The sequence below is a fragment of the Fundulus heteroclitus genome, chromosome 5 (assembly GCF_011125445.2).
Source record: "Fundulus heteroclitus isolate FHET01 chromosome 5, MU-UCD_Fhet_4.1, whole genome shotgun sequence".
Classification (NCBI taxonomy): Eukaryota; Metazoa; Chordata; class Actinopteri; order Cyprinodontiformes; family Fundulidae; genus Fundulus; species Fundulus heteroclitus.
In genome coordinates this window covers 7,249,181-7,274,052 of record NC_046365.1, presented here as the reverse complement: position 1 = coordinate 7,274,052, position 24,872 = coordinate 7,249,181, and the positions used below count along the sequence as shown (strand labels likewise).

At 39.5% G+C, this 24,872-nt stretch overlaps 1 protein-coding gene across 1 annotated transcript in view; it reads right to left on the bottom strand.

The window, feature by feature from the left end:
- The window catches only part of usp43a (ubiquitin specific peptidase 43a), a 196,018-nt gene that overhangs the window by 36,047 nt on the left and 135,099 nt on the right, over window positions 1-24,872 (bottom strand). Inside the window, exon 12 of the mRNA XM_012873168.3 lies at window positions 22,596-22,715. Coding sequence (XP_012728622.2) covers window positions 22,596-22,715 — 120 coding nt within the window. The remainder of the gene's footprint in view (window positions 1-22,595; window positions 22,716-24,872) is intronic.

Here is a 24,872-nt window from a genome sequence, read left to right as displayed (position 1 = left end):
CATGTCACGCTTGCGCCCTCAGGTAGGAGGTTCACACGTCTTAAGCGTAGAACTTTCAGACTAAGGATCAGTTTTCATTCTGAAGCAGTCAACTCCTCCAGAGGACTATTATCCCGACTGCCCCCCTAAGCTACAATGTTTATTTGCACTACAGTTATAGACATATTTATTTTATGTTCTGCTCACGACTTGCTCTCTTCTAAAACTTTCTCTGCATGTGCCGCTCTTTTTTTAAAAAGAGTTTTAATCAGTTGTAGTTATTATTAATGTTTATTATCATGTTTTTTATTGGGGTTTTTGAGAATCATTTTCTGTGTTTTTCCCAGTGCAGTGCAGAGAGAAAAGTAAGATACTTTTTTGGGCTTAGTTGCTAAGCTTACTGGCTTACTGCTCATTTAAAAAATACAATTTGCAATAATAAAGAATAAAAAAAAATTAAAAGGGGTGTACTGGGACGAACTGGGAAATAAAAAAAATAAAAAAACAGCCCTGGAATCTCTCCAAGATAGGCCCACTACCTGGATATAAAATCAACCATAGCACAGCGTGTGATTCTCCTCCCTATGACTGGTGTTATCTTTATAAAGAAAAGCCTCATGTAGGGACAAGCTCTTCAAGTTGGGCTGAGGCTGCTGGAGCTCTCATGTTGACACCTTCCTGCATTCCAAAAAAAAGTAAAAAAAACAAAGCAACTGGACTTGTTTTCTGAAGTTGAAGACGTTTCGCTTCCTCTCCAGGAAGCTTTTTCAATTCAAATGTCTGGAGTAATGTGGAGTACCAAGCTTTATACTACTGCCCAACAAAGGCCTGTAATGGCTTAGATAACATGCAAATTCAACAGGAACAGATCCACCCCCTTAGTAATGGGAAGTCGTTAAAGTCATTAAGCCAGGAAATTGAACCAAAACTGGTCCACTCCTCTGTAACGGGGAGTTGTTAGGGTCGTTATTGCAGGAACGATGTTTTGATCACCCGTATGAGGGTGAGAACTGAGGTGATGATTGGCAGGAATGAACCCTATAGCTGTATTATAAGTTTTTGAGAGTTAGAACCTAAGTCCTCCTCCTCTGTTTAAGGTTGGTTTTTCTCTCTTAACGTAGATGGCTTCCTTCACACCTCTTTCAAACCATCTGTCTTCTTTGTCCAAAATGTGAACATTTTGGTCCTCAAAGAGTGTCCTTTGTCCTTTAGGTGTAGGTGGATAGCAGAGTCTTGTCCTGAGGAAGTGGCTCTCCTGTGTTGAGCCATGCGTCTGTGGAGAGGTTGTTTGGTTTCTCCAATATAAAGATCAGAACATTCATCACTGCACTGAACTGCATACACCACTCCGCTCATCTTAGGTTTGGGGGTTTTGTCCTTGGGATGCACCAGCCTCTGTCTGAGGGTCCTGTTTGCTTTGAAATGTACTGGGATTTTGTGTTTGGAGAAAATCCTCTTGAGTTTTTCAGAGACTCCAGCAACATATGGGATGACAATGTTTTTTGCGTTTATTCTTCTCACCATTATGTTCTGCAGCGGGTCTTTTGGATTTTCTTGCTGATTTGACAAAAGCCCAGTTAGGGTACCCACAGGTTTGGAGGGCATCTCTGATGTGTTTCTGTTCCTTGTGTTTTCCTTCTGTTTTAGTAGGGACATGCTCGGCCCGGTGTTGTAAGGTTCTGATGACGGAAAGTTTGTGCTCCAGTGGGCGGTGTGAGTTTAAAGAAGATATTGGTGTGTGTGTGTGTGTTTCCTATACACTTCAATGTTGAGGTTTCCATCTCCTTCCATGTTCACCAAACAGTCCAGAAAAGGTAGCTTGTTGTCGTTGGCATGCTCTCTAGTAAACTTGATGTTGTTGTCCACCGAGTTGATGTGTCTTGTGAAAGCTTCCACCTCTTTTAACTGGATTTTGACAAAGGTGTCGTCCACATATCTAAACCAGTGGCTCGGTGGTGTTCCTCTGAAGGTTCCCAAAGCTCTCTTTTCCATTTCTTCCATGTAAAGATTGGCTACAATTGGTGACATTGGAGATCCCATGGCACAACCATGCTTCTGTCTGTAAAAATGATCGCTGAACTTGAAATAAGTTGTAGAAAGACAAAGGTCCAGTAGGGTACAGATCTGGTCCGGAGTAAAATTAGTCCTGTCATTTAGGTCACTGTCCTGTTGGAGACGTTTCCTGACTGTTTCTACTGCCTCTGATGTAGGTATGCAAGTAAAAAGTGAAGTGACATCGAAAGACACCAGAGTTTCCCCTGGTGCCATCTTTAAATGTTTGACTTTGTTTTCAAAGTCTTTGGAGTTTTCTATGTAATGTGGTGTGTTTCCCATCAGGGAGGCTAAAATACTAGCCAGCTGTTTAGCAATGTTATATGTTACTGAGTTACTTTCCTGCATTCTCCATGTCATCTCATATTCTACAGCTATATACGCAGCTCAACAACAGAGTAACACAAATAAATAGCAGGATATTGTTATTGATTCTTGCCATGGTGCAATGATTTATATTACTTGTTTTTTATATTTATATTACTATAATAGAATATGTATGAAAACATGCAATGTCATGTAGACTTGTATACATATTAAGACTGAAAATGAGGAAACAGAAATGAATCCCATAGTTTTGCTGTAATAACTATTATTTTTTTCTTTACAGTGTTCAATAAAAATAAAAATAAAAAACACGCCTGTTTGTTAAGTATCGGTACCAGTATCTATACCACAGAAGCGAGTTCAGAGGGGGAAACATCCAGAACTTTTAAATATTTTCTAAAAATATACTAACTTTAGGCATCATGGAGTCATTATTATGGCATATTTTCTTACCAACATATCTGTTTTATTTTCCGGTATTATAAAAGCAGCAGTAGGTAACTTTTGTATATATATTCCTGTTTCACATTTTTGCTAAACTGTCACAAAGTCCTGACAGTAAAATAAGAGAGAGATTATCGGTGAAATAAAAATGCCCAGCTCCTCTCAGTGATCCTCCTGCCACTTGTGTAGAAATGCACTGCTTCTGGACAGAAACAACCAAACAGGTCCAGGAGGAATGTTTGGCCCTGATCGAGTTTTAGCGGCATAAATCACTCTCACACCCCTCAGCGCTACCATCATTCTAGTTGTAGCTTGTGTGAAGAAACAACCTGCTTTACAGGAAAACTGTCGATTTCTGGAGAGGCACCTGCTTAGTAAACAAGCACAGGTAAACACTGGAGCAGCGCGGCAGGCTCCGCTGTGGAGGGAGGGCTGCAGTGCAGCAGAGAGCAAGGGTGGTGGGGGGGGGGGGCTGCAAGGTGTGCTCGCTCAAATATTCAGGCTAGGTCTACAGTTTTCTCAAAACCCCTGCTGCAGCTCTGTGCCGTAGGGTCCCGTGTTTTATTTTGTTTAATTTTTCTCTGCATTTTATTCCAACTTGCTTTTATTATTTTTTTGTTTTCCTATATTTTAATCATGTAAAGCACTATGCATGGTCTTTGTACTCAAATGTGCTATAGAGATAAAGTTGCCTTGTCTTCTATTTCTTCTGACGTAGACTCCATCATAATAGCTCCTGTACATTGGGAGCATTGCATAGTCCAGAGTTAATTTCTGCTGATTGATCCTTGATAGTGCCTCTACAAAGCTTTCTGTAGCCGTACAGGTGGTAGGCCATGGGGGTGCATTCAAATACCACTCCTGAACAACATACATGATATGAATTTGGCTATGATGAATTATTCTCATGTTATGAGAAAAGTTTAGCGTTGACTTGCTCAAAACCTTCACAGAAATTATTTCAGTGTGTTTCACTTTATAAGGTAAGGCAAACTAATCTTGTTAAAAGTTATGATCAATAAATGCAATGTTAGAAGCAAACATCACTGTTGTGTTGATCAGCTGTTCCTAAATACTGCCAAAAAAATAGCGAATTGGGAGAGAGAACCCAAGAGCAGGGAAATAGATACTTTATAAAATAAAATAACTACAGCCATAGATGCATTTTTTTAATGCACCTCTGGCTGCATGACCAATCTTCCATCTCTGGGAAGCACTAACCCATCCCCTGTTGTAATGGCTGGAGTGTGTTTCTGATCCAATGTCTGCCTTTTATCTGCTATACGGCATCTGTGTGTCCAAATGTATCTTACAACTCTCAGCCTGCTAGACAGACCGGAGTACTTATTTCGATGCATTTTGGACATTTAAAAGATATAATAAAAAGCATATTCTCAAGACAGAATCTAGATAAGACGCACAAAAATATTACTCACCGAGTGAGTGATTTGCATGATTTAATGAGAAAACAAAAACATTACACACTGTTAAAAAGCACACTGGACATATTAGAGAACATTTTGAAATTTGAATCATATTCGTCCTGAATTAGATTAAGCAGCTTTTTCTTCTTTTTTTAAAAAACACGTTTGAAAACTTGCTTTTACTCACTTGCCTTCAAACCAACTGAGATTTGATTTTACTTAAATTTACGTAAAATAGACCTTCGTCTGCGTGCAGCTCCTGCAGTAGGTGGTGAAACTCATAAAACTCAAAACGCCTCTGAATCATCTGGTGAATCCAGACACGATGCAGCGACGTCCAATGACGAGGTTCTCTAGCTTTATTCAGTAAATGCGGCCAAGCCACTATCTCGATTTCATCCACAGTTTTATTAGAGTCAGGCAGAGGAAAGGAACAGCGTACTTCTTCCCAACGAGAATCACTTTGCCAGAGCCTCAACACTCTGACAGACTTTTAAGTGCAAAAGCGTCCAAGTTGAGGTGTTGGACGGCTTTTTGATGCTCAAAAAGCGTTTGGTCTGAACGCGGCATAATTGTAAAGATTCGCTCTTAGTCTCAGAAGACGCGGCCTTGACGCCATCACTGGTAAACAGTTGTGCTTAATGCTGCTAGTGGGTTTGATCTGGTCAATTATATAAATTGTTGTAAGGTATTGCAAGCAAAACTTTTTTTTTATCTGATAAAGCAGCTCTTCATACCACAAGTAGTTTGTTTGTGAAATCCATCTTTCAGAGAAAACAGAATTTAAAAGAAAAAACGTCCCTCTTTAGCTGCCCAGCAGCCCTGAACAGTAAAAGCCTTTCAAGATTATTTGTTCCAAAATGAGATGTTTTAGTTGATCAAGTAGTTAATCACACAATTTCTTGGAAATTCTCGAGTTCTGGGTTCTCTTTGTGCTACAAGAAATAAAATTAACTGAAATTGCACTGACCTCCGAAGTCGTTAGTTTTAGACTGCTACACTTGTTGAGTTTTTTAACATTACTTGGATATGGTGTGGTTTACGAATGGCCCCTGAATGCGTCATTATGGTCTCTCCACCTGTACAGCGAGAAAGCTTTGTAGCGGCACAAACAAAAAAGTGCTTATGCTGAATGATGAATGCTGAACGAGTGATGGCAAGAACTCAAAGGTTATTAGTGTAACTACAATTAGGTTCCCTTAGGTTGGAACTTACAGAAACATTGCGACAATTTCTCTTTATGCCAAATTCTTACAGAATTGAGGTTGCTGTCAAAACCTTTCGTTACAAATCTAAATCCAGTGCCCCTCGCCATGATATAAGTGTGTGCATATCTACTGACCATAGATATGTCACCACAGACCTTTGAAAATCAGTTTCAGAGCACAGCGTTCAGTAGACTACCTGAATCCTAACCCAGAGACTGAATAATGTCTCACCACAGAAGACGGGATGGCAACATGGGGAGTTGGATGTGGAGAGGTTTGTCTTGTGATGCCTCAGGAAGCTGTATAATAATAAAAAGTGTGACCCCAATCAAAGCAAAGCAGCCCAGCAGAACATTGGAGATAGAAGGAATTGTGTTTCTGACAGACTCCTGCATTGATTTCTGACCACAGCTCTCATGTGTAAACACCGGGGGTGAGGTCTGACAACAGGTACATCACCCAACAACTGGACGGAAGTACTTTGGAAAAAGAAAGATGAAGTAATTACTTGAATACTGAACATTCATTGGACATCTGTTGTTACAAGCAGGCCTTTAGCTGCTTAAAGTGTATGAAGGTTAACTAATTGGTGCTCTTTAATCAGTAGGCTGTATATGAATGGCAAAGTATGTTTCAAGTATACAAGAAAGAAAAGCGTAAACATTTATATGAGTGCCTGAAAAAACAGGAGGAGGAAAAATAACACTAATGGTAAGAAATTCTGCTTATCTGACTGCCAGAAGAGCAGCTTCAGGCTATTGCTGATTTAAGGAAAAAATTCAGCAAGATGTAAACTCTCCAGGGTTAAAATTCAGTGTCTGAAAATAATTTTTGTCTGGTAAGCTGTAACCTTTTTCTGTAGAGAGCAAACGTTTGATCCTTTAGTGAAAATAGGGTTTAGAGGTCGTTGCAAACGAGACCTCTCCAATTCTCTGAGCAACAGTGTGAACTGATCCGACTTTTGGATTGGATCACTGCCAGTGGAAACAGAAACATTTGGGTTCATTAGATTCTTTATCCAGCAGGACTTTGCAAGGAAGATGGCATGTATCGAACAAGCTAAAGATGAGAGGAGAATGGCTTCTATAACAGCATTATTACACAGTAGAGGATTAAAAACCTCAGTTCCAGAAGAGTTGGGAGGTTATACAAAAACACACTGAATTGTCTTATTTGTTCTTTTCTCTAAAGGGTGTATGTAGTATTTTAGAGACAAAACAACCAAAGAAACTTTGATAGAATGAATAATAATATATTCCAGTTGTCCTGTCTATTGTTTTTTTTTTTAAAGAAAATGGGACATTTTAAGCAAAACCTTAAATGTCTTTTGAGTCATGTATAATGTATAACAAGGAGGGATTACCATATATGGATAATGTGTTGCCATTCCTGACATTTTCATGAAGCTTCTCTGTGAAGAGGAAACAGACATTTTCTCCACAAAACCAACCAAAAACTGTAGCATGACTATCTTGAATAAATATGAGGGTGGTTTTTGGAGACAGGAGAAAAACAGAACACTTCTGCAGGAAATATGACTGAGCCCCTCGGAAGTAAACGAGCATGGAGGATGGATTTCTACCCCGCCCCCTGAAACCAATTGTTTTGCTGTAAAACCTAATATTCCCATGATTATGAAACAATTGACATCTTGAACTTAGAGGAGCAAAAATCAATTCATGAGGTCTGCCGTGTTGTTTCAGTGCTAAAATTTCAAACTCAATAAAGTTACTTAATACAATGTAAAATACAGTGGGAACATTTTTTAAAGGGTTCTTTCTGGTCAAGAGCAAACAATACAATTAATTACAATATGACAAACTTAATTTTAAATTCCTATATTGGGGAAAACCAATATGTAGGGGACAATTGAGCCCCCTAAGTGTCACAGCCTTGTTTGGTAAAACAGTAGATTAATAACAATAAAAAATGAGGTGCACCGGATTATAAAGTGCACCATCAATTTTTGAGAAAATGTGAGGATTTTAAGAGCTCCTTATAGTCTGAAAAAATAAAGTATGTGGAGGCACTGATTATTTTGACAACCCACAAAAGGAAAGCATGTGGGAAAAAAAAGAAAAAGAGACATTCACAATTGCTGCCTTGCTCCCTATTATAAAGCACTCTGGGGATAGATGTGAGGGTAGAAATGTGATTACTGAAGCTTGTGGACATCAGAGTAACAATGCAGGAGCAGAAATTGCAACATTTAACCTTAATACAGCCTGAAATGTAGGGGTTTCTCACCAGCAGTTTTTTCCCTTTGTTATAAATTACAGCGAGACTGAGATTACCGCGGTGCAGCTTTACGTCTCTCGATAGGTCTCCAACCAATCCTCTCAGAGGGCATTTCCCTTGACTTCCTCCTCACTAGATAGTAATAGCAAAAACAAATCTTGACATTATAAACTCCAGTTCTGGCTGGAGATTTTAATATCACTCTTGGCAGCCATTATGTTAAACAGTGACACTCGATCACTCTGCTTTCTCTGCGACTGTAGTCTTACCTTTTTTCTATGTTTCTCAATTACATACATGGAAATAAGTTTAGCTATCAATAGCTACAGCTGAACACATCTAAAAAAGGAAATTGTTAAAAAAAAAATAGAATCTATGCTTTTTAAACCAAGTAGTTGGAACAGTAACTATTTATAATAAAAAAATGTTATCTTATTTTTTTTTTACATACAACATTTAATAGTCTTTCTTGGGTATCAAATTATGGTCAGTTATGACAAATAACTATACTAATGGCTTTGTACATAAAGATTATCAAGCTGTAGAATTTGCAATAGCTATTAAGATGTATTACATTTTAAAAAAGATTGTGTGAAAATTGGACAAGGAACAGCTCAACATTTCTTGTTAGGAAAAAGGTGTTCACTTCCTGTGGTTCTGTCATAGAGAGGGCTTATTAGTACCTGGCAGGTTTTGAAGGTGACTTTCTGGATAATGGACTTGTGTCTGTACTTGTCCTGTTAGATCTCAGTGCTGCATTTGATACAGTTGATCACAATATTCTCCTACAAAGACTTGAGCATACTGTAGGGATTAAGGGAAAAGCATTAGGCTGGTTTAAATCTTATCTGTCGGACAGATTCCAGTTTGTTCATGTTAATAATAAATCTTCCTCAAACTCTAGGGTCACCTGTGGAGTACCACAGGGTTCAGTCCTTAGACCAATTCTATTTACTATATATATGCTTCCGATTGGCAAAATTATCAATTAATTAATTGACAGCATGGGATTAATTTCCACTGTTATGCTGATGACACTCAGCTATATTTATCCATAAATCCTGATGAATCTGATCAATTACTTCGACTGCAGTCATGTCTTGATGACATCAAAAGCTGGATGACTTTAAATTTCCTGCATTTAAATTCTGACAAGACAGAAGTTGTAATCTTTGGAACAGAGTCCTCAAAAAATAAACTTCTTAATCAATCATTTAATTTGGGTGGCATTAACCTGGCCTCTGGTAATAAAGCAAAACATCTTGGTGTTATTTTTGACCAAGACATGTCATTTAAATCCCATATTAAACAGGTTTCCAGAGTTTCCTTTTTTCACCTCAGGAATATCGCCAAAATTAGAAACATTCTGTCCAGGGCTGATGCTAAAAAACTGGTCCATGCATTTGTTACTTCAAGGCTGGACTATTGTAATTCTTTACTATCAGGAAGTCCACAAAATGCAGTTCGAAGTCTTCAGCTGATCCAAAATGCTGCAGCAAGAGTTCTGATGAAAATCAACAAGAGGGATCATATTTCTCCAATTTTAGCTTCCCTTCATTGGCTTCCTGTTAAATCAAGAATAGAACTTAAAATTCTTCTTCTAACGTATAAAGCCCTTAATAATCTAGCTCCATCATATATCAGAGCTCTGATTACCCCGTATGTTCCTAACAGAGCACTTCGCTCTCAGACTGCAGGTCTGCTGGTGGTTCCTAGAGTCTCTAAAAGTAGAATGGGAGGCAGATCCTTTAGCTATCAGGCTCCTCTCCTGTGGAACCAACTCCCAGTTTTGGTCCGTGAGGCAGACACCCTGTCTACTTTTAAGACTAGGCTTAAAACTTTCCTTTTTGATAAAGCTTATAGTTAGAGTGGCTCATGTTACTCTGAGCTACCTCTATAGTTATGCTGCTATAGGCTTAGGCTACTGGAGGACATCAGGGTCTAATTTTCTCACTCTACTGAGTTCTACTGTTCTCCAGTTTTGCATTGCTTGTCGTCATTTCAGCTTTTAACTTTTTGCTCTCTCTATTTTTCTTCATAGTAGGTACACCTGGTCTGGCGTTCTGTTAACTGTGACATCATCCAGAGAAGACGGCTCACCCGCTATTACCATCTAATGTAGAACAGATTACTGGATCAATGTGTGCTTCTGTGCTTTTTTGTTTCTCTTGTTGTGTCTCTGCTCTGTCTTCTGTAACCCCAGTCGGTCGAGGCAGATGACCGTTCATACTGAGCCCGGTTCTGCTGGAGGTTTTCCTTCCCGTTAATGGGGAGTTTTTCTTCCCACTGTCGCTTCATGCTTGCTCAGTATGAGGGATTGCAGCAAAGCCATGTACAATGCAGATGACTCTTCCTGTGGCTCTACGCTTCCCCAGGAGTGAATGCTGCTTGTCAGGACTTTGATGCAATCAACTGGTTTCCTTATATAGGACATTTTTGACCAATCTGTATAATCTGACCCAATCTGTATAATTTGATTGCATTTGACTTTGTAAAGTGCCTTGAGATGACATGTTTCATGAATTGGCGCTATATGAATAAAATTGAATTGGTTACCTTGATGTTTCCTGATGTAGATTGAACTGTAAGATGGAAAAAGACACCTTACACAAAATATTTCCAAGTTTTCATTTAATGCCTCCCAACTCTAATTGGAAATGTGTGTGTTTGTTTTTTTTGTCCAGAGCTCTGCTTTGCAGATGCAGGTTTTCATATTTGGAATCTATTGAGAATATTGTCTTCACTTTCTTTAAGAAGATTGTTTTTTTGTTTCTGTAAATAATTTTTCTACCTTTGAGCGTATATTTCTTCTTTCAAAAAGTGCACATTTCGATTTGCTCAATGTATTTGGTTGTGCAAGTATGATTTCCTTTGCTCTTTTTCTAGGGAAGGGCAAATCGACTTCAGCTTTAAGAGGTAAAAATATATATATATATATTGTTTGAGGACACAGTGAATAATTAATCACAGAAAGACCCACTCTGTTTTCATAGTACAAGAAATAAAAAAAAAATTCAGCTCTATCCCTATTGATAACAGCCTGAGTTATTAAAAGCTTCCAAATGAAAACTTGCAGGTTTAAGTTTTAACATAAAAGCAGATTTAAGTCCTAAGATTTATACTTGGTAAGAGTATTCCTCCACAAATGCCGAGCACAAGATACAACCGAGAGCTGTCAAAATGACAGCGCTCAATATTAGTTCTACAAAATGGTTGCTGCCATCCCTTGATATACAAAGAACTTTGACAACACGATCATCTCTTGCAAACATCCATGAAGACGTCTCTGATGCAAAATGGAACATAAACATAGCATAACAGTAGCTATGTTTACATGCACAAAATATCACGATCGGATTAAACTGTATTCGGAGGCCATTTTTCAGATGGAGAATTATCCTTCTGAAAAATGCTTTCATCAATGCAGGACATTTAGTCTTTGACTTCGACAAAGAAAACCGCCTGAGCTTGAATAGAAAATGGTTCATGAACAAACTGCAGCAACTCATTAGGAATGTTAGTGTTGGAAACAAAGCTTGAATTGGTCTTTGTCATTACATTTGTGACGCGCTACGGCAAAAGTGACACTATATAGCAAGCATGTGGTGAAAAAAAGGGTACAGAGATCAAATTAGCTTTCAACACTCCTCTATTCTGCTCCCGGAGCTGTGCGGACAGCTGTGCTGCTGTCCAGTTTGATTTTCTCCACCTTTTTTCCTCCACTTTATCTTAGTCGTTTTGCCGAATCCGACCGTTTTCTACAAGCAAATCCCAGCAAAATCCTGACAGGTGAGAGCATGTTAACAAGGAATAGATAAAGTAGTAAAATGACCAGCATGGAGAGTGAATATAACACACAAATCAAAATGATGATGAGGATGTAAATAAGGTCCGTTCAAACATTTTAATGCTGTGTGACAAAGTTTCATCATCAGGTCACACATTTGTTAATCCGGTCTAATTGGCTAACTTCTCTCCTTTGATTACTAGGAGCACATTAGTGTTTTTCTTTTCTTGTACAGTCAACCAAACGCAGCGTCACACCTAACAACAGGGTCACACACCTCCTCTCTAAGATAAAACTCTCTGTCATCTCCTTAGAGTCCCTCCCTGAATCACTCCTAAACTAAGACTCCCAGGTAGGAATTTTAGGCTAAGCTAGGAGTTCTCTGAGAGGACTCTAAGAGTCTTTGAGAAAGCGGGCACATATGATTTGTGAAATTGGTAGTAAAGGCAGATGCAGTGCATACAAGAGTATCCATACCTCCTTAAACTGTTTCACTTTTTTGTGACCACTTTGATTTTATTTGGATTTTATGAGACTGACAAACAAGTAGCATACGACTAAGAAGTGGAAGGATAAGAATAAATTGCTTTCAAAGTTTTTATAAATGAAAAACAAAACAAAAATATGTGTTTACATTCAGACTATACACATTTGCAGGGAATGTATCAATGTGAAAAATCCTCTAGTGCATCAATAATCCTCCACTTTGATAGCGCCACCTTTTGTTCATCCATTGTTGCATATTCTGAGGAGCTTTGAAGAAATAAAGGCATGGAACGTAATTAGCTATTGTTTCAACCCAAAACCTTAACAAACACCAACCGTTTGTACACTAACCAGTAGACACACTGTTTCATGAATCAATGATGAATCAATGATGTGGGACCTTGTCCTAAAATCATTTATTCAGCTTAAGCTGGGTCATTTATTTTTATAACTGAGGCCTATTGTCCAGCTGCAGAAGCATCCACCACCCCAGTCTCAAATCTTTTTGGGACTTGAGTTGCCATGCATTTATAGATGCATCTCAATAAATGGGAATATTATTTAAAAGTTCAGCTAGGCTAGTAACTCAATTTACAAAGTAAACCATTCTATAGATTAATTACACACACACTGACATTTTAAAGCCTCATTTCTGGCAAGTTCTGATTTTCCACTTGTGAAAACACAACATTTAAGATGAGGATATTATATCAGGCTGAAAACAAACACAGACACACAGACACACACACACACACACACACACACACACACACACACACACCTTTATTAATACAGAGATGTGATTCTAATGAAAAGCACGCTTAATACCTGCTTAAAGGACTTTGTTTTTGAAAGGTCATTTTAATCTAACAAACGCCTGATCGAAACATTCATGTTTATTTCCTGAAATGTACCTTTGGCTCTGTGCGTAAATAAGAACAGGGAGGCTGATTATTTGTTTTGACTGTAACACAAAGGATCTCGGTTTAATATCACATGTGAGCAACATGAACAATGAACAAAATCAATATATATTAAAATATGCACAAAGTTGTGAGAGAGTTCCAGAGTGTTTTTTAGGCAGCACAGCAGTGAGACCTGATACCAACAGTGTCCTAACCGAACACAAAGGACAACCAATGTATGCAATTAGTTCTGATGGTGATAAAAGCAAGTCACGCGCAGCCACCACAAAAGCTGTCAGCATTCCCTTCCTTTGAAATCATAGATTCTTTCCAACACAGAAACCTTCAGGATCTTATGCAAGCGTTCTCTTCAAAGACATTTGAGCAGTCATGGCATCAAAAGAGTTTCTTTCTACAAACTTCACAAAGATTTGAACAAAGCATACTGTATTACGATGTCACAAGAACCCTTTCATATTCTGAAGAATACTGTCAGTGAATGTAAACACTAATTTGTAGGTGATTTTTTATTTTTATTTTTTTAGGAATGGCATGACCTCCTCAGGCAGTGGCAACACAAGAAGCTGTGAATCAAAAAGCGCACAATCTGTCTATTGCTGATTTACTGAAATCATCAAACAATAACTCAAGTTATGTACTCATACAAATTGTAGTGTTATGCAGAAGGAAAGAGAAAAGGGAATTCAAAGCAAAGAATTAAAGCTGAATACAAACATCAATGTCTCTGAAAAAGGTTGACCTGAAAATGAACCCTATTTGTGAGGATCTACAGCGTGAAGTTTGTATTCTTCATCTGTATGGATGCCATTAAGTTAGGCTATCAATCATTCATTCACTGTAAAAGAATTGTTCTTCCAGGGGAAAAAGAATCATGCAACAAAAAGGACCAAAGAATTTTAAAAACAAGAATTAGGTGAACATGTTTCAATGTATTGTGATGAAAAAAAAAACATCCGGACTTCCTCGTTAATATTTGAATAAATGTTTCTCAGCAAATTACAGTGCCAGCAGAATTGGTGCCGTTTATTCAAACATGTTGATTTCCTAGAGAAAAACAGGTTTTCCGAACAATGCTTCTGTGTTTAACTCGTTTATAGAGGGTCACATTTTGTGCGGTGACAGGACGCCTCCTACAAGTGCAGTAACATCTAGAAAAGCTGCACGTATTAAAATGCATTACTGTAAATACGTTAAAGATGAGCTGTGAACCTAGAGGTACAGGTGGGAACAACTTCGGTTCAGAGTGTAGCCCATGCTCACTTCCTGGTTCCTGAGCCAATCATATGAGAGTTCTCAGGGTTCCCATAAGAGGGCGCAGCATTTGGTATTTTATTTTGACAAAAGAGTAAAAGATGATCCTTATGAGGGAATAATTCTCAGTTCAGCTTTCGTTTAAGAAATAGCTACACTGGATTTTGTTCATTCAGCAGGCTTTTGTTATAAATGTACAGTTGTTGAAAAGTTATTGATGTAAAATATTAAGATGTAGCACAGGCCTTACATAGCGCCCTCTGTGGTTTCTTACTACTGGATAAAACTTAAAGCACATAATGAAAACCTCAGCAGCATTTTATGTAACAAAACCTGCTCTTTTCACCTCTACTGTCCCTGAATAAATTATGTTTATCTGCTGAATAATCGGAAAGCACTCTAGTGTTTGAGAGAACTCTTTCTGTGTCCTCAAACCAAAGGTAGTAATTTTCTCTAAGAGATTCCTTAAACAGTTTCCAATCTATGGCTGTACCGTTGAAATGTAGGGCCAACAAGGTTTAAGGAAATATGCATGGATGAAACAGCTAGGAGGAAAATAAAGGTCAACCATGTCTTAAATATTACAGACGTATGAAAAACCAGATATCCTAATATTAGCAGGGACAGAATGGGCCACAATTATAATCCAGAGTTGCAAATGTGGTCATTGTACCAGTAATGATTCAAAGGTGGATTCTGAACAAGTCAGTAGCCTAATTAGCTGAAGCATGAAGCAAAAAAAATAATATATATTTTTTTTTAAATCAAGCATAAAAAACATGTTTTTACCACTGCTTTTGACACGGAAGAAACATGAAAAGGGTAAGAGCTGTGCTAGACAGACTGGTGTCTAAGTGATTTTCCAGTCACTATTAAAAAGCAATCTCCATTGAGATCATTTAAGGTGATTATTTGAAATCCTGTCTGACTTTTTGACAAAGGTTTCTTTGCTCTGAACGTATAAAGTGGCAGAAGAATGGTTTGAATCTACTTATCTATGTGTCCATTTTGTGCCTTGGGCTCAGAGACTGCTGCAGGCTATGTCTAGTAGTTTCTGGCAGGAATGCAGTAAAAGGCTTTTGGACTTGGTTTTCTCTTTGCAGAAACTGCCTCTGTGACTTTGGCTACAGAGGACTGGAAGTACTGAGGCAAACTGGCGCAGCGCCAGATAAACATACAAAAAAAGGTCAGCAAACAGAACGTTCAGAAATAAAATAAGTCGAAAAGAGACCAGATGAGGTAGAACTAGTGACTTTTAGCGCTTGCTTTTCAACCTACACTCTCAAATGATTAGTTCTTCACTTTAGCCTGCTGTCTCCAGAGGAACAGCGTTTCAGTTTCACCCAAAAACGTATTTCTATTATGTAGCTACAAACCAACTATTTTGTAGTCATATATTGGATATTACAAGTGCACAAATGTCTGAGGTTTGCAATATAAAAAATTACACTAAGATAATTCAATTCAGAGCTTTTTTCACCTAACTTGCCTATACTCTGCACTAGGGCTGGACAATATAGAAAAAAAGCATATTGACAAAATAGAAATCATGTTGATCGATATCTATAATTATCAACAGATTCAAAACAGATAGGAGCAGCCCCGGCCTTTTTATGTTGTTGCTTAGCGACCCATTTTTAAATACAGAACACACAAACGCTGAATTTAAGCTAAACTCTTCAATCAATTTTCAAAAGAAAGAAAACTGTTCTATTGAACTTTTTTACCCTCGATATACGTCAATATTGCATTATGATCCAGCCCTACTCTACACATCTGAAATCGTTTTGAAGAAATAATAAACTAAAACAGAGGTGTTTCATGAGTGTGCACAAACTAATGCTGTGCTTAGTAACCTACTGATATGATTATGGCACCTGATCTTCTTTTGTTGGAAATTCATCTGTATGACACTTCCTAACATGGTAAACTGTATCAATCATCTCTTATTATTCTGTTCTTTAGCAAACAATGATCATTTTGGTAAAATTAACTGACCCCAAAAAAGGTAAGATTCAGTTTGATTTAACCTTTTGTTACTTACTGTCTGTGGTTATGTGTCTTTTTATACAGTTATGTAAATGGCTGGTTTCAATATGCTCTGGTGTTGCTTCTTTTGTTCCTGTGATACCTGGGTGCTATTCTTTGTTTAACATGAGACTTGTGTCATGAGCTGAATGTTCGCCCACATTTGTTTGCAAGAATGCTCTAAATCTACCAGCCGCTGCAGGGCATTTCCTGTACCCAGCCCTCCTTAAACCTCACAGATTTTCTGTGGGATTTAGGCCTTGCTTTTGACTGTTCTACTCCAAAACTTTTATCCTTTTTCAGTGAACCCTTTCTTCAGAGACAGTGGACACAGGACTATGTAGACTGGTCCCAGTGGACCCTTTCTCTAACCAAACTAGGAAGAACCAAGGAGCTGGTAGTGGATTTTTGCAGGCGCCGAACCACCAAGAAGACAGCGGTGCACATCCAGGGAGCTGACTTCACTTGAACAATAATGTGAACAATGACTCAGTGGTGGGACAGACGAGCAAGCAAGGTGAGGGAAAATCTCAGACAATTTTTTAGCTTTTCAGAAAAGTCACATAAGTCACACAAATTTTTAAGATGTTATCTGTGTGTGAATCTGCAGACTTACATTTGCCTATCTCTTGGCTGCCGGTAGACCTACATTTTCTACATTAAAGGATTATTTTCATTCTATTCTTTTATTAACTTGAGCCGATGCTTTGGGTGATAGTTGTGGAAAGTAGAAGTATTCTTCAGAAGACCAGTGCACATCAGTGGCTTCAGACCCATTAAAATACTTTATTTTAAATGGTAATATAATATAATAATAAATTTTGTCAAGCAAAACAAAGCAGCTGAAAGCTGATGCTGCAACAAAAGGCACCAGTGCTTCTGATAATCTGTGCTGCCTAGCTTCCTTCTTGCTGAAATATCCCACAGTCAAAACATGTGATGCATACAGAGGTGTGCTCTCATATGTACTATATCACAGGACTCTAGGGAGCTTCTCTGACCCTTGGCTTTTTTTTTTTGCGTATTTTCATTAATTTTGGAGGGGCATTCTGTTAATAGTACTATTGTGCCATTCCCCTGGATGATGACTGTCTTTCCTGTGTTTCATAATTTATCTAATCCTTTGTTAAGGTTTCTGTCCCTTCTCCTGACTGATACCTTTCAACAATTTGATCAACATGATGCTTTAAAAGCTCCCTGCAGATCATAGCATTTGCTAAAAGAAGCAACTTGTCAGGAGTAGGCCATGAGAACAGCTGAGCATTGTGGGATTGATTAGAAGTAGTTTAAATGATGCGGCTGCTCTAAATTAGCCTTAGTTGGGACTTTGTTCATGCTTGCTGGTCTGCCCTTTGTCTCTTTGTGTTGCCCCTGGGGTACTGACTCCTATTCGACATGAATTTAAATGAGGAGGTTAAATCCTGAATACAGGTTTAAGTAATGCAGCAAAATGCGCATCCCCGGCTGTCTACAAAAGACCATGAGGATCCCAGCTTCTCTGATGCTACAATGGATGAGTTGCGTGCGCCAATCTTCAAACCAAACAAGCAGCATCTTTTGATGGAGCTTTATGAGGAACTGAACCACATCAGACTCCTGCTATTATAAGGGAAAACACATTTGTTTGGAGCTACTTCTATGGCAAAAAAAAGAGTTAAACCATTTTCTCTGATCTATCGGATTCTGACTCTAGAGGGCGCTGTTTCACTGACCCTTTCAGAACTCCTGAAGCAGTAGAGCAGTATAGAGGGATGAAACTTTTTCAGCAGACAGCCTTTGCAAAACAATGTTCTCCTCATATCAGATTTAAACAGAGGCATTAATGATCAATACCAATATTGTCTGAGTTGAAAACATTAAGCATAGACTCTAAAACAAATTGAAAGAAGTTAATGCAGGATACCTGAGATGCAATAAAATTACCTATCCATGATTAAAAAAGTATTGAATAACTTAACATTCTTTCAATTAACAGTTGTTAAGACACCTATCCTTATAGTTTGTATAGTTTATTTTCCTTTTGGGGCTGTGAGATGTCTATTTTGTGCACAATATGTTTGTTATGGAGGAGTCAGCCAAACAGCGCCCCCTCGAGTCACAGAATTTCATGGAAAATGGTGTAACGTCAGACTTTATTGACAACACATTTGCTTCTTTATCAGCCATTTATCTTATTTATTCACCTCATGCAATGGTCTATTAAAGGCCTTTCTGTCAAACTTAGAACAACAACAGCCTTCAAAAACACAATTGAACAGTAACAATGCCCACATGGATAATAATAAAGTTAATAATGGTATAGGCTACCATTATAATGTTAAATTAATAATAGTACTTGACTGAATACCAATGTGTATCAGTGGTATTTATAATGCAGGCTGATAAAAAATACCAAAACACACAGATGGGGAAACAGAATCACTGACAAAACACATTGGTTTCTGATCGCGTGACCAATGTCAGGATTAACTAAGCCTGGCTGTTAGCCTGGTCAGGAACAGGCTAGCTGCACAGAATAAATCGTCATGGTAACTTATGTGTTACTGCTTTTGTGAAACCGAGTCCAGGCTTAATTCAGCAAGGATCTGGAAAATCCCGGCTTAATCCTCTTTCTTGGTTTTACCAAACAGCTCTCAGTTTAACACACTGATTGGACACGTATTGCAAACAGTCAATCACAACACCTACGTAGAAATCTGAACCTCTGTGATTGCATTCCTTTTTCCTCCAGTTCAAGGCCAAGTCTATAACGATGGTCGCACATGTGGCGTCAGCTACGCATTACTCGTCACAGACTGTGATGCGCCAGACCCTAAAAGTCGGTCTTGTCATGTACACACGTTTCTAGAAATCTCCACTTTGGCCGGAGTTCTCAGAATTGTTCATTTTTAGAGATGTAAAATGGAGTTTGTGAGTGGATGAAAGGCCTAACTGCACAAAAATGTGTTTGTTTTCCCAGCTACTCGGCTACGTGTGGACTAGGCCTACATCTGGAGCTGTATGGCTGGATTAAAAACTCCAATGAGTTGAACTCATTCTTCACTCGGTTCGACTCCCCCCACACTGGCCCCCTCCTTGCCCTCAACTCTCCACATGTCTCCAACCACCAGCGCTCCAGAGACCTACCATCCCCCCCACCGCCACTCCGATCAACGACCGACCCATCCACACCTTCAGCCCTACCTTCCTCCCCCCTCACAGTCACACCAATGCAGGTGAGAGGACAGCTGACGAGGCTGAAACAGAGGAGAGCCTCAGGACCGGACGGCATCCCCCCCAGGATGCTGAGGACCTGTGCAGATGAGCTCTGTGAGGTCCTCAGCTACATCTACAACCTGAGCCTCAGCCTGGGGGTGGTGCCCACCCTGTGGAAGACCTCCTGTGTGGTACCGGTTCCCAAAACGCCGCACGCCAGGGAACCGGCTGACTTCAGACCAGTCTCCCTGACCTCCCACCTGATGAAGACCATGGAGCGCCTCATCCTAGCTCACCTGCGCACCGTGGTGAGCCCCACCCTGGACCCGCTGCAATTTGCCTACCAGCCCAACATCGGAGTAGAGGATGCCATCATCTACCTGCTGCAGCGGGCGCTCACCCACCTGGAGACCACCGGGAGCGCTGTGAGAGTCATGTTCTTTGACTTCTCCAGCGCGTTCAACACCATCAGACCGGTGCTGCTGAGGGAGAAGCTGGAGGACGCTGGGGTGGACAAACATCTAGCTGACTGGACCATGGACTACCTCACTGACCGCCCTCAGTACGTGCGGCTGCACGGCTGTCAGTCAGAGTTGGCACTCTGCAGCACCGGGGCCCCCCAGGGCACCGTTCTGTCTCCGTTTCTCTTCACCCTCTACACCTCAGACTTCACCTACAACACGGACAGCTGCCACCTTCAGAAGTTCTCTGACGACTCGGCCATTGTGGGCTGTGTGTCTGAGGGGAACGAGCTGGAGTACCGGTCGGTCATCATGGACTTTGTGGACTGGTGTGAGAAGAACCATCTGTGCTTAAACACCAGTAAGACCAAGGAGATGGTGATCGACTTCAGGAGAAGACCCCCACCTCACTCTCCCGTGAACATCCAAGGGCAGGACATAGAAACTGTGGAGAGTTTCAAATACCTGGGTGTTCACGTCAATAATAAGCTGTACTGGACACATAACACCGACGCCCTGTATAAGAAGGGCCAGAGCCGCCTCCACCTCCTCAGGAGGCTGAGGTCCTTTGGAGTGAGCCGGCCTCTGCTAAAAACTTTCTATGACTCTGTGGTGGCCTCAGCCCTCCTCTACGCTGTCGTCTGCTGGGCCCCTGGCAGCACAGAGCGGGACAGAAAGAGACTGAACAAGCTGGTGAGGATGGCCACTTCTGTCCTGGGCTGCCCTCTGGACTCTGTGGAGGAAGTGGCTGAGAGGAGGGTGTTGTCCAAGTTCACATCCATCATGGACAACACCTTCCACCCCCTGCACCAGACTGTAGAGGAGCTGAGCAGCTCCTTCAGTGCAAGACTTAGACATCCTGTCTGTAAAAAGGAGCGCTACCGCAGGTTATTTATTCCTGCTGCTATAAGATTTTACAATGCTGCACTGTAACTGCAACTGTGACCATAACTGTAACAATTAATGTGCAATAACCAAGGTGCAATAATCTATTTAATACACTGTCCTACAACCCGTGCAATAATCCTGATGTAGTGACTTCTGCTGCTATCACCACCTGAACATAAGTCAGCCCACATGTATGTTACAATGTATATGCACATACATACGCGTAGGTGCGTATGTAAGTAGGCGCATAGATATATGTTTATATATGTATATATATATATATATATTTATATATATATATATATATATATATATATATATATATATATATATATATATATATAGACCACTAAGAATGTAAATGAGACATCATATGCCCATTCCTATTTCCTTTTTTGTATTTTTTGGTATTCTTTCTGATCCATTGTATATATGAAGATTCACTGTATATAATTGAATGCACCTTCCCTACTCTGCACCTTCTTGTATGAGCCGATGTGACGAGTGAATTTCTCCATTGTGAGATCAATAAAGACTATCTTATCTTATCTTATCTTATCATAAAAGCAAAGCCAAAACATTCCTAGTCTCACCAAACCAAGGAGGAAATCGCTGTACGATTGCTTTCAACAAGAGGATGGAGCACAACCTTCAGTCTGTTTGTTGGTTCAGCCACTAACCAAAGATTATTGTTCTTGAAGAACATTGTGTAAAATATAGGAATTTGATAAAAACTAATTAATCATACTTCAAAGCCTCTAATTGTTTAGATAATTTTTTTAATCAAATCTCACCATTATTAAAAGTAGAAAAAAACAACCTCAGAGTCACAGGCCACTGATGGGTTTAAACCTTTCCAAAGAAAAGATGTCTGACAGTGTGTGCGTCCTGCTCTCTCTCTACCCCGGAGTTCCACTCCATGCCTCCTGTGGTTGCACAATGCCAGCTTCTGCTTTTGAACCCTCGCCTCTTCCGGGACACAGCTGGCTTGTTTGGGGATTTATGAACAGTGTTGATAATTTGTTCATTAAACGCTTGTGTTATTGTGGCTGGTAAAAGTAAGAATTGGTTCAACTGGGGTTGCTTATTGGAACAGTTGTACTGTGTGTGATTAGATGTGTGCACTTAGCCACACACAAACATTCACACGTCGCAAAACAGATAATGTCTCCACGACGGCACATTCTTCCTACAGATGACAAAAGGAGGGACTAGAGGACAGAAATGCTTGTGATTCCCCATGTTCTGTCTCTTTTGTGGCGGAGTTTGTGGAGTGACCGGCGAGGAGCGAGGAGCTGAAAGCTGGAATCATCTCTCTGCTGTATTTAGAATAAACGTTAAAGCTAAACTCTGAAGTTGAGTCGTTCCTAGAAGGTGTTTTCAGAGGTATGCGGCTTGGAGGAGTTAAAAGGACAGGAGGGGTGCGACCACGTTCGAGTGTACTTAATATGAATGACAGCTTGAGGCAGATTAGAGAGAGAGGCTCATCCTGGCACCTTTCTGATGGAATGCTTTTGTGAAAGAGGCTGAAGAGTGTCATTACAAACACAAAACTATGCTGCTTCTCTTTCCTCCAGCTCTGGGTATGTCGGGGGCTTTAAAAGCATCCATTTTTTTCCCATACACTTAGACCTGTCCATTTCTTTCACACTGGAGCCACCTACACTTACTGCACTTTATATGCTTTTGAGTAGGACCACATATGTGACTTATTCCACAATGTGAATCCTTATTAGTCTAAAGGCTTTATCCTTTAGACTAATAAGTCTAAAGGACTTATTAGTTAGCGATTTGTTGTTGCAGCCCTAACAACAACATTAATTTACAAATCCATCCAACAATGTGACTAAACTGAATTAGGACAGTTGTTGTTCCTTTGAACCAGTTTTCCTCTCGCTTACCTGTCGGAAGCGCTTGAGGTGGAGGATGAGGATGTCAGGCAGCGTCCACAGACTCATCTTCACCATGCCCTGCTGCAGCTGCTTACAGTGAGGACACTTCCACGCGTCATCTGGGGCAAGCTGAAATCAATAGTTACACAGTCATAAACTATGAGAAGTTGGACACCATCTCTTCATTTTTTCCGAGCCTTGGACTTAGTTGGTCAGTTTGCATTTTAAGCTAATAAACATTTGTTGCACAACGGCCCATTTGTTAGCAGAGTTAGGGTTAACCTTAAAGAAAGAAAGTGCCCTTGAATCTTGGTATCTTGGTAAAGGCTTTTTTGCATATGGTCTGCAGAAACTGCAATTTACTCCATTTCTTCTCTTTTGTTGCTTTAAAAAAAAGATGTAGAGAATTCAAAGCAATTATACCAATCTAAAGTTTTATGTAATGTCACGAAATACTTCTAAAGTATGATTGATTGATTTTAGACAATGCTTATCCCTTATATACATTCTACTTGCAGTATAATACTGTCGGCACCTGTTAAACGGCCAGACCTTCTGAGCTTTAACGCTGACGCTACAACAACAGCGGCGCTCTTTTTCTAACATCAGGCTCCAATCAGACAACTATATGGTAAGTATCTGGAGAATTAGTGGCTTATTGTAACACTAATCTGTGTTAAAATGTATCTAATCAGGCAGAAGGAAGGAAAAGTCCAGGTGTCATCTCAATCTAGTCTCAGAGCCCAAATCCCACTGCAGTGGGCTACATATTTAAGTGCTCAGCAGAACGGCCTCCTGCAGCTCAGAAGTAGGAATTACCAAATCCAAGCTGATTGTGACAAGACAAGAAAATGTTGAATACAGTTGTATGCGGCTCCAAAATTATCATCACTGAACTCCCGGTTCTCCCAGTTGCCACTTGAATTAGCAGGAAAAAAATTACTCAGAAAAAAGGGTGGAAAGATGGAAGGACCCAGACGCAGTTTGCACAAAAAAAAAGGTTTTCTATATACAGATTTTCATCTCATATCAAAATACTACATAATGGTGTGAAGGTTGGAACCAACTGTCAAGTTCACAGAAAAACAAAACATATTCATTTGTTTACAGGTAAAAAAAAAAGTGAAGGCATATGCTAACATCTACACTGAATTGTTTTAAGAGTGATGAGTTTTAGAATACTGAAAGCAGAAGGCAATTAGTTATGAAATACCAAAAAAACTGCCGAATTAATACATTATATATACTTAGACATTATATAAAGAAACTTGACTAGAAAAACAGGAGGAAACTGAGTATGGATTGCAGTGCAACAAATTGTATTACTGGAAAAGAAGAGGCTAAAGCCCGTCCTTCAACTAGTTACCAGGGAGGGGGTGGTGAGAGATGACACAGCGTCTCATATTTCATATTGTACTTTTAAACTGAATACATGATGCAAAATAATTTGACAAAACTGAACAAGCAGCATCAACAACTTCGACCCAACTTTTATATTCAGTTTGTGATTAATATTTTAATAACAGGCGAAAGTATGAAACAAGGAAACATGAAGCAGGGCAGCAGGGCCAACCAGGAAATGAGCAGTTTAGAGGATAAGCCTTCAACTTATCACTATTTGAACAGACTTGAGGTCATTTTTCTCTGTGATAAAGCAACCATGAATATTTTCTATGCATTTGAACATAATCTGTGCCTGTGAGTCACAGTTGGTTGAAAGCAATCAGAAGAATAATTACGTTAGTACAAGCCGTTCGCCACAAGAGGACTTGCTGGTGTAACTTTGATGAATGAAGTGAGGCTTTAACAGCAAAGAACAGAACTGTAAGAGCAGAACAGCCTTTATAACACTGTTTATGGAAACTTTTATCCAAGCTTACTCTGCTACTTCAACCTTGTGCTGTTACTCAGCAGATGAACTTATAGATAAATTTCACACTAAAGTTTCAGACATGATTGACCGCATTGTTTCAATTAAAGCAAACATTAATGGGAAGAAAATATCTCAGTGGAGAAGTGCTCCAGCAGTTAGAAGTGAAAAAAGTGAGTGTTGAAAACATTGAAAACATTAATAATACTTGTGCTTTATTTGCCAAGGTCAACAGGTTAAAAAATTCCTCCTGTGTCCGTGGCTTCTGAACTCCACCAGGGCCTGCAATGAATTTGCCGACTTCTTTACTGAGAAAATCCGAAACATTACAGGATCAGTTTGTACTTCCATATCAAGTTCGGAACCAAAGCTGTCTCCAACTAGAAGTGATCTTGACAAACTGTCCCAATTCAGCC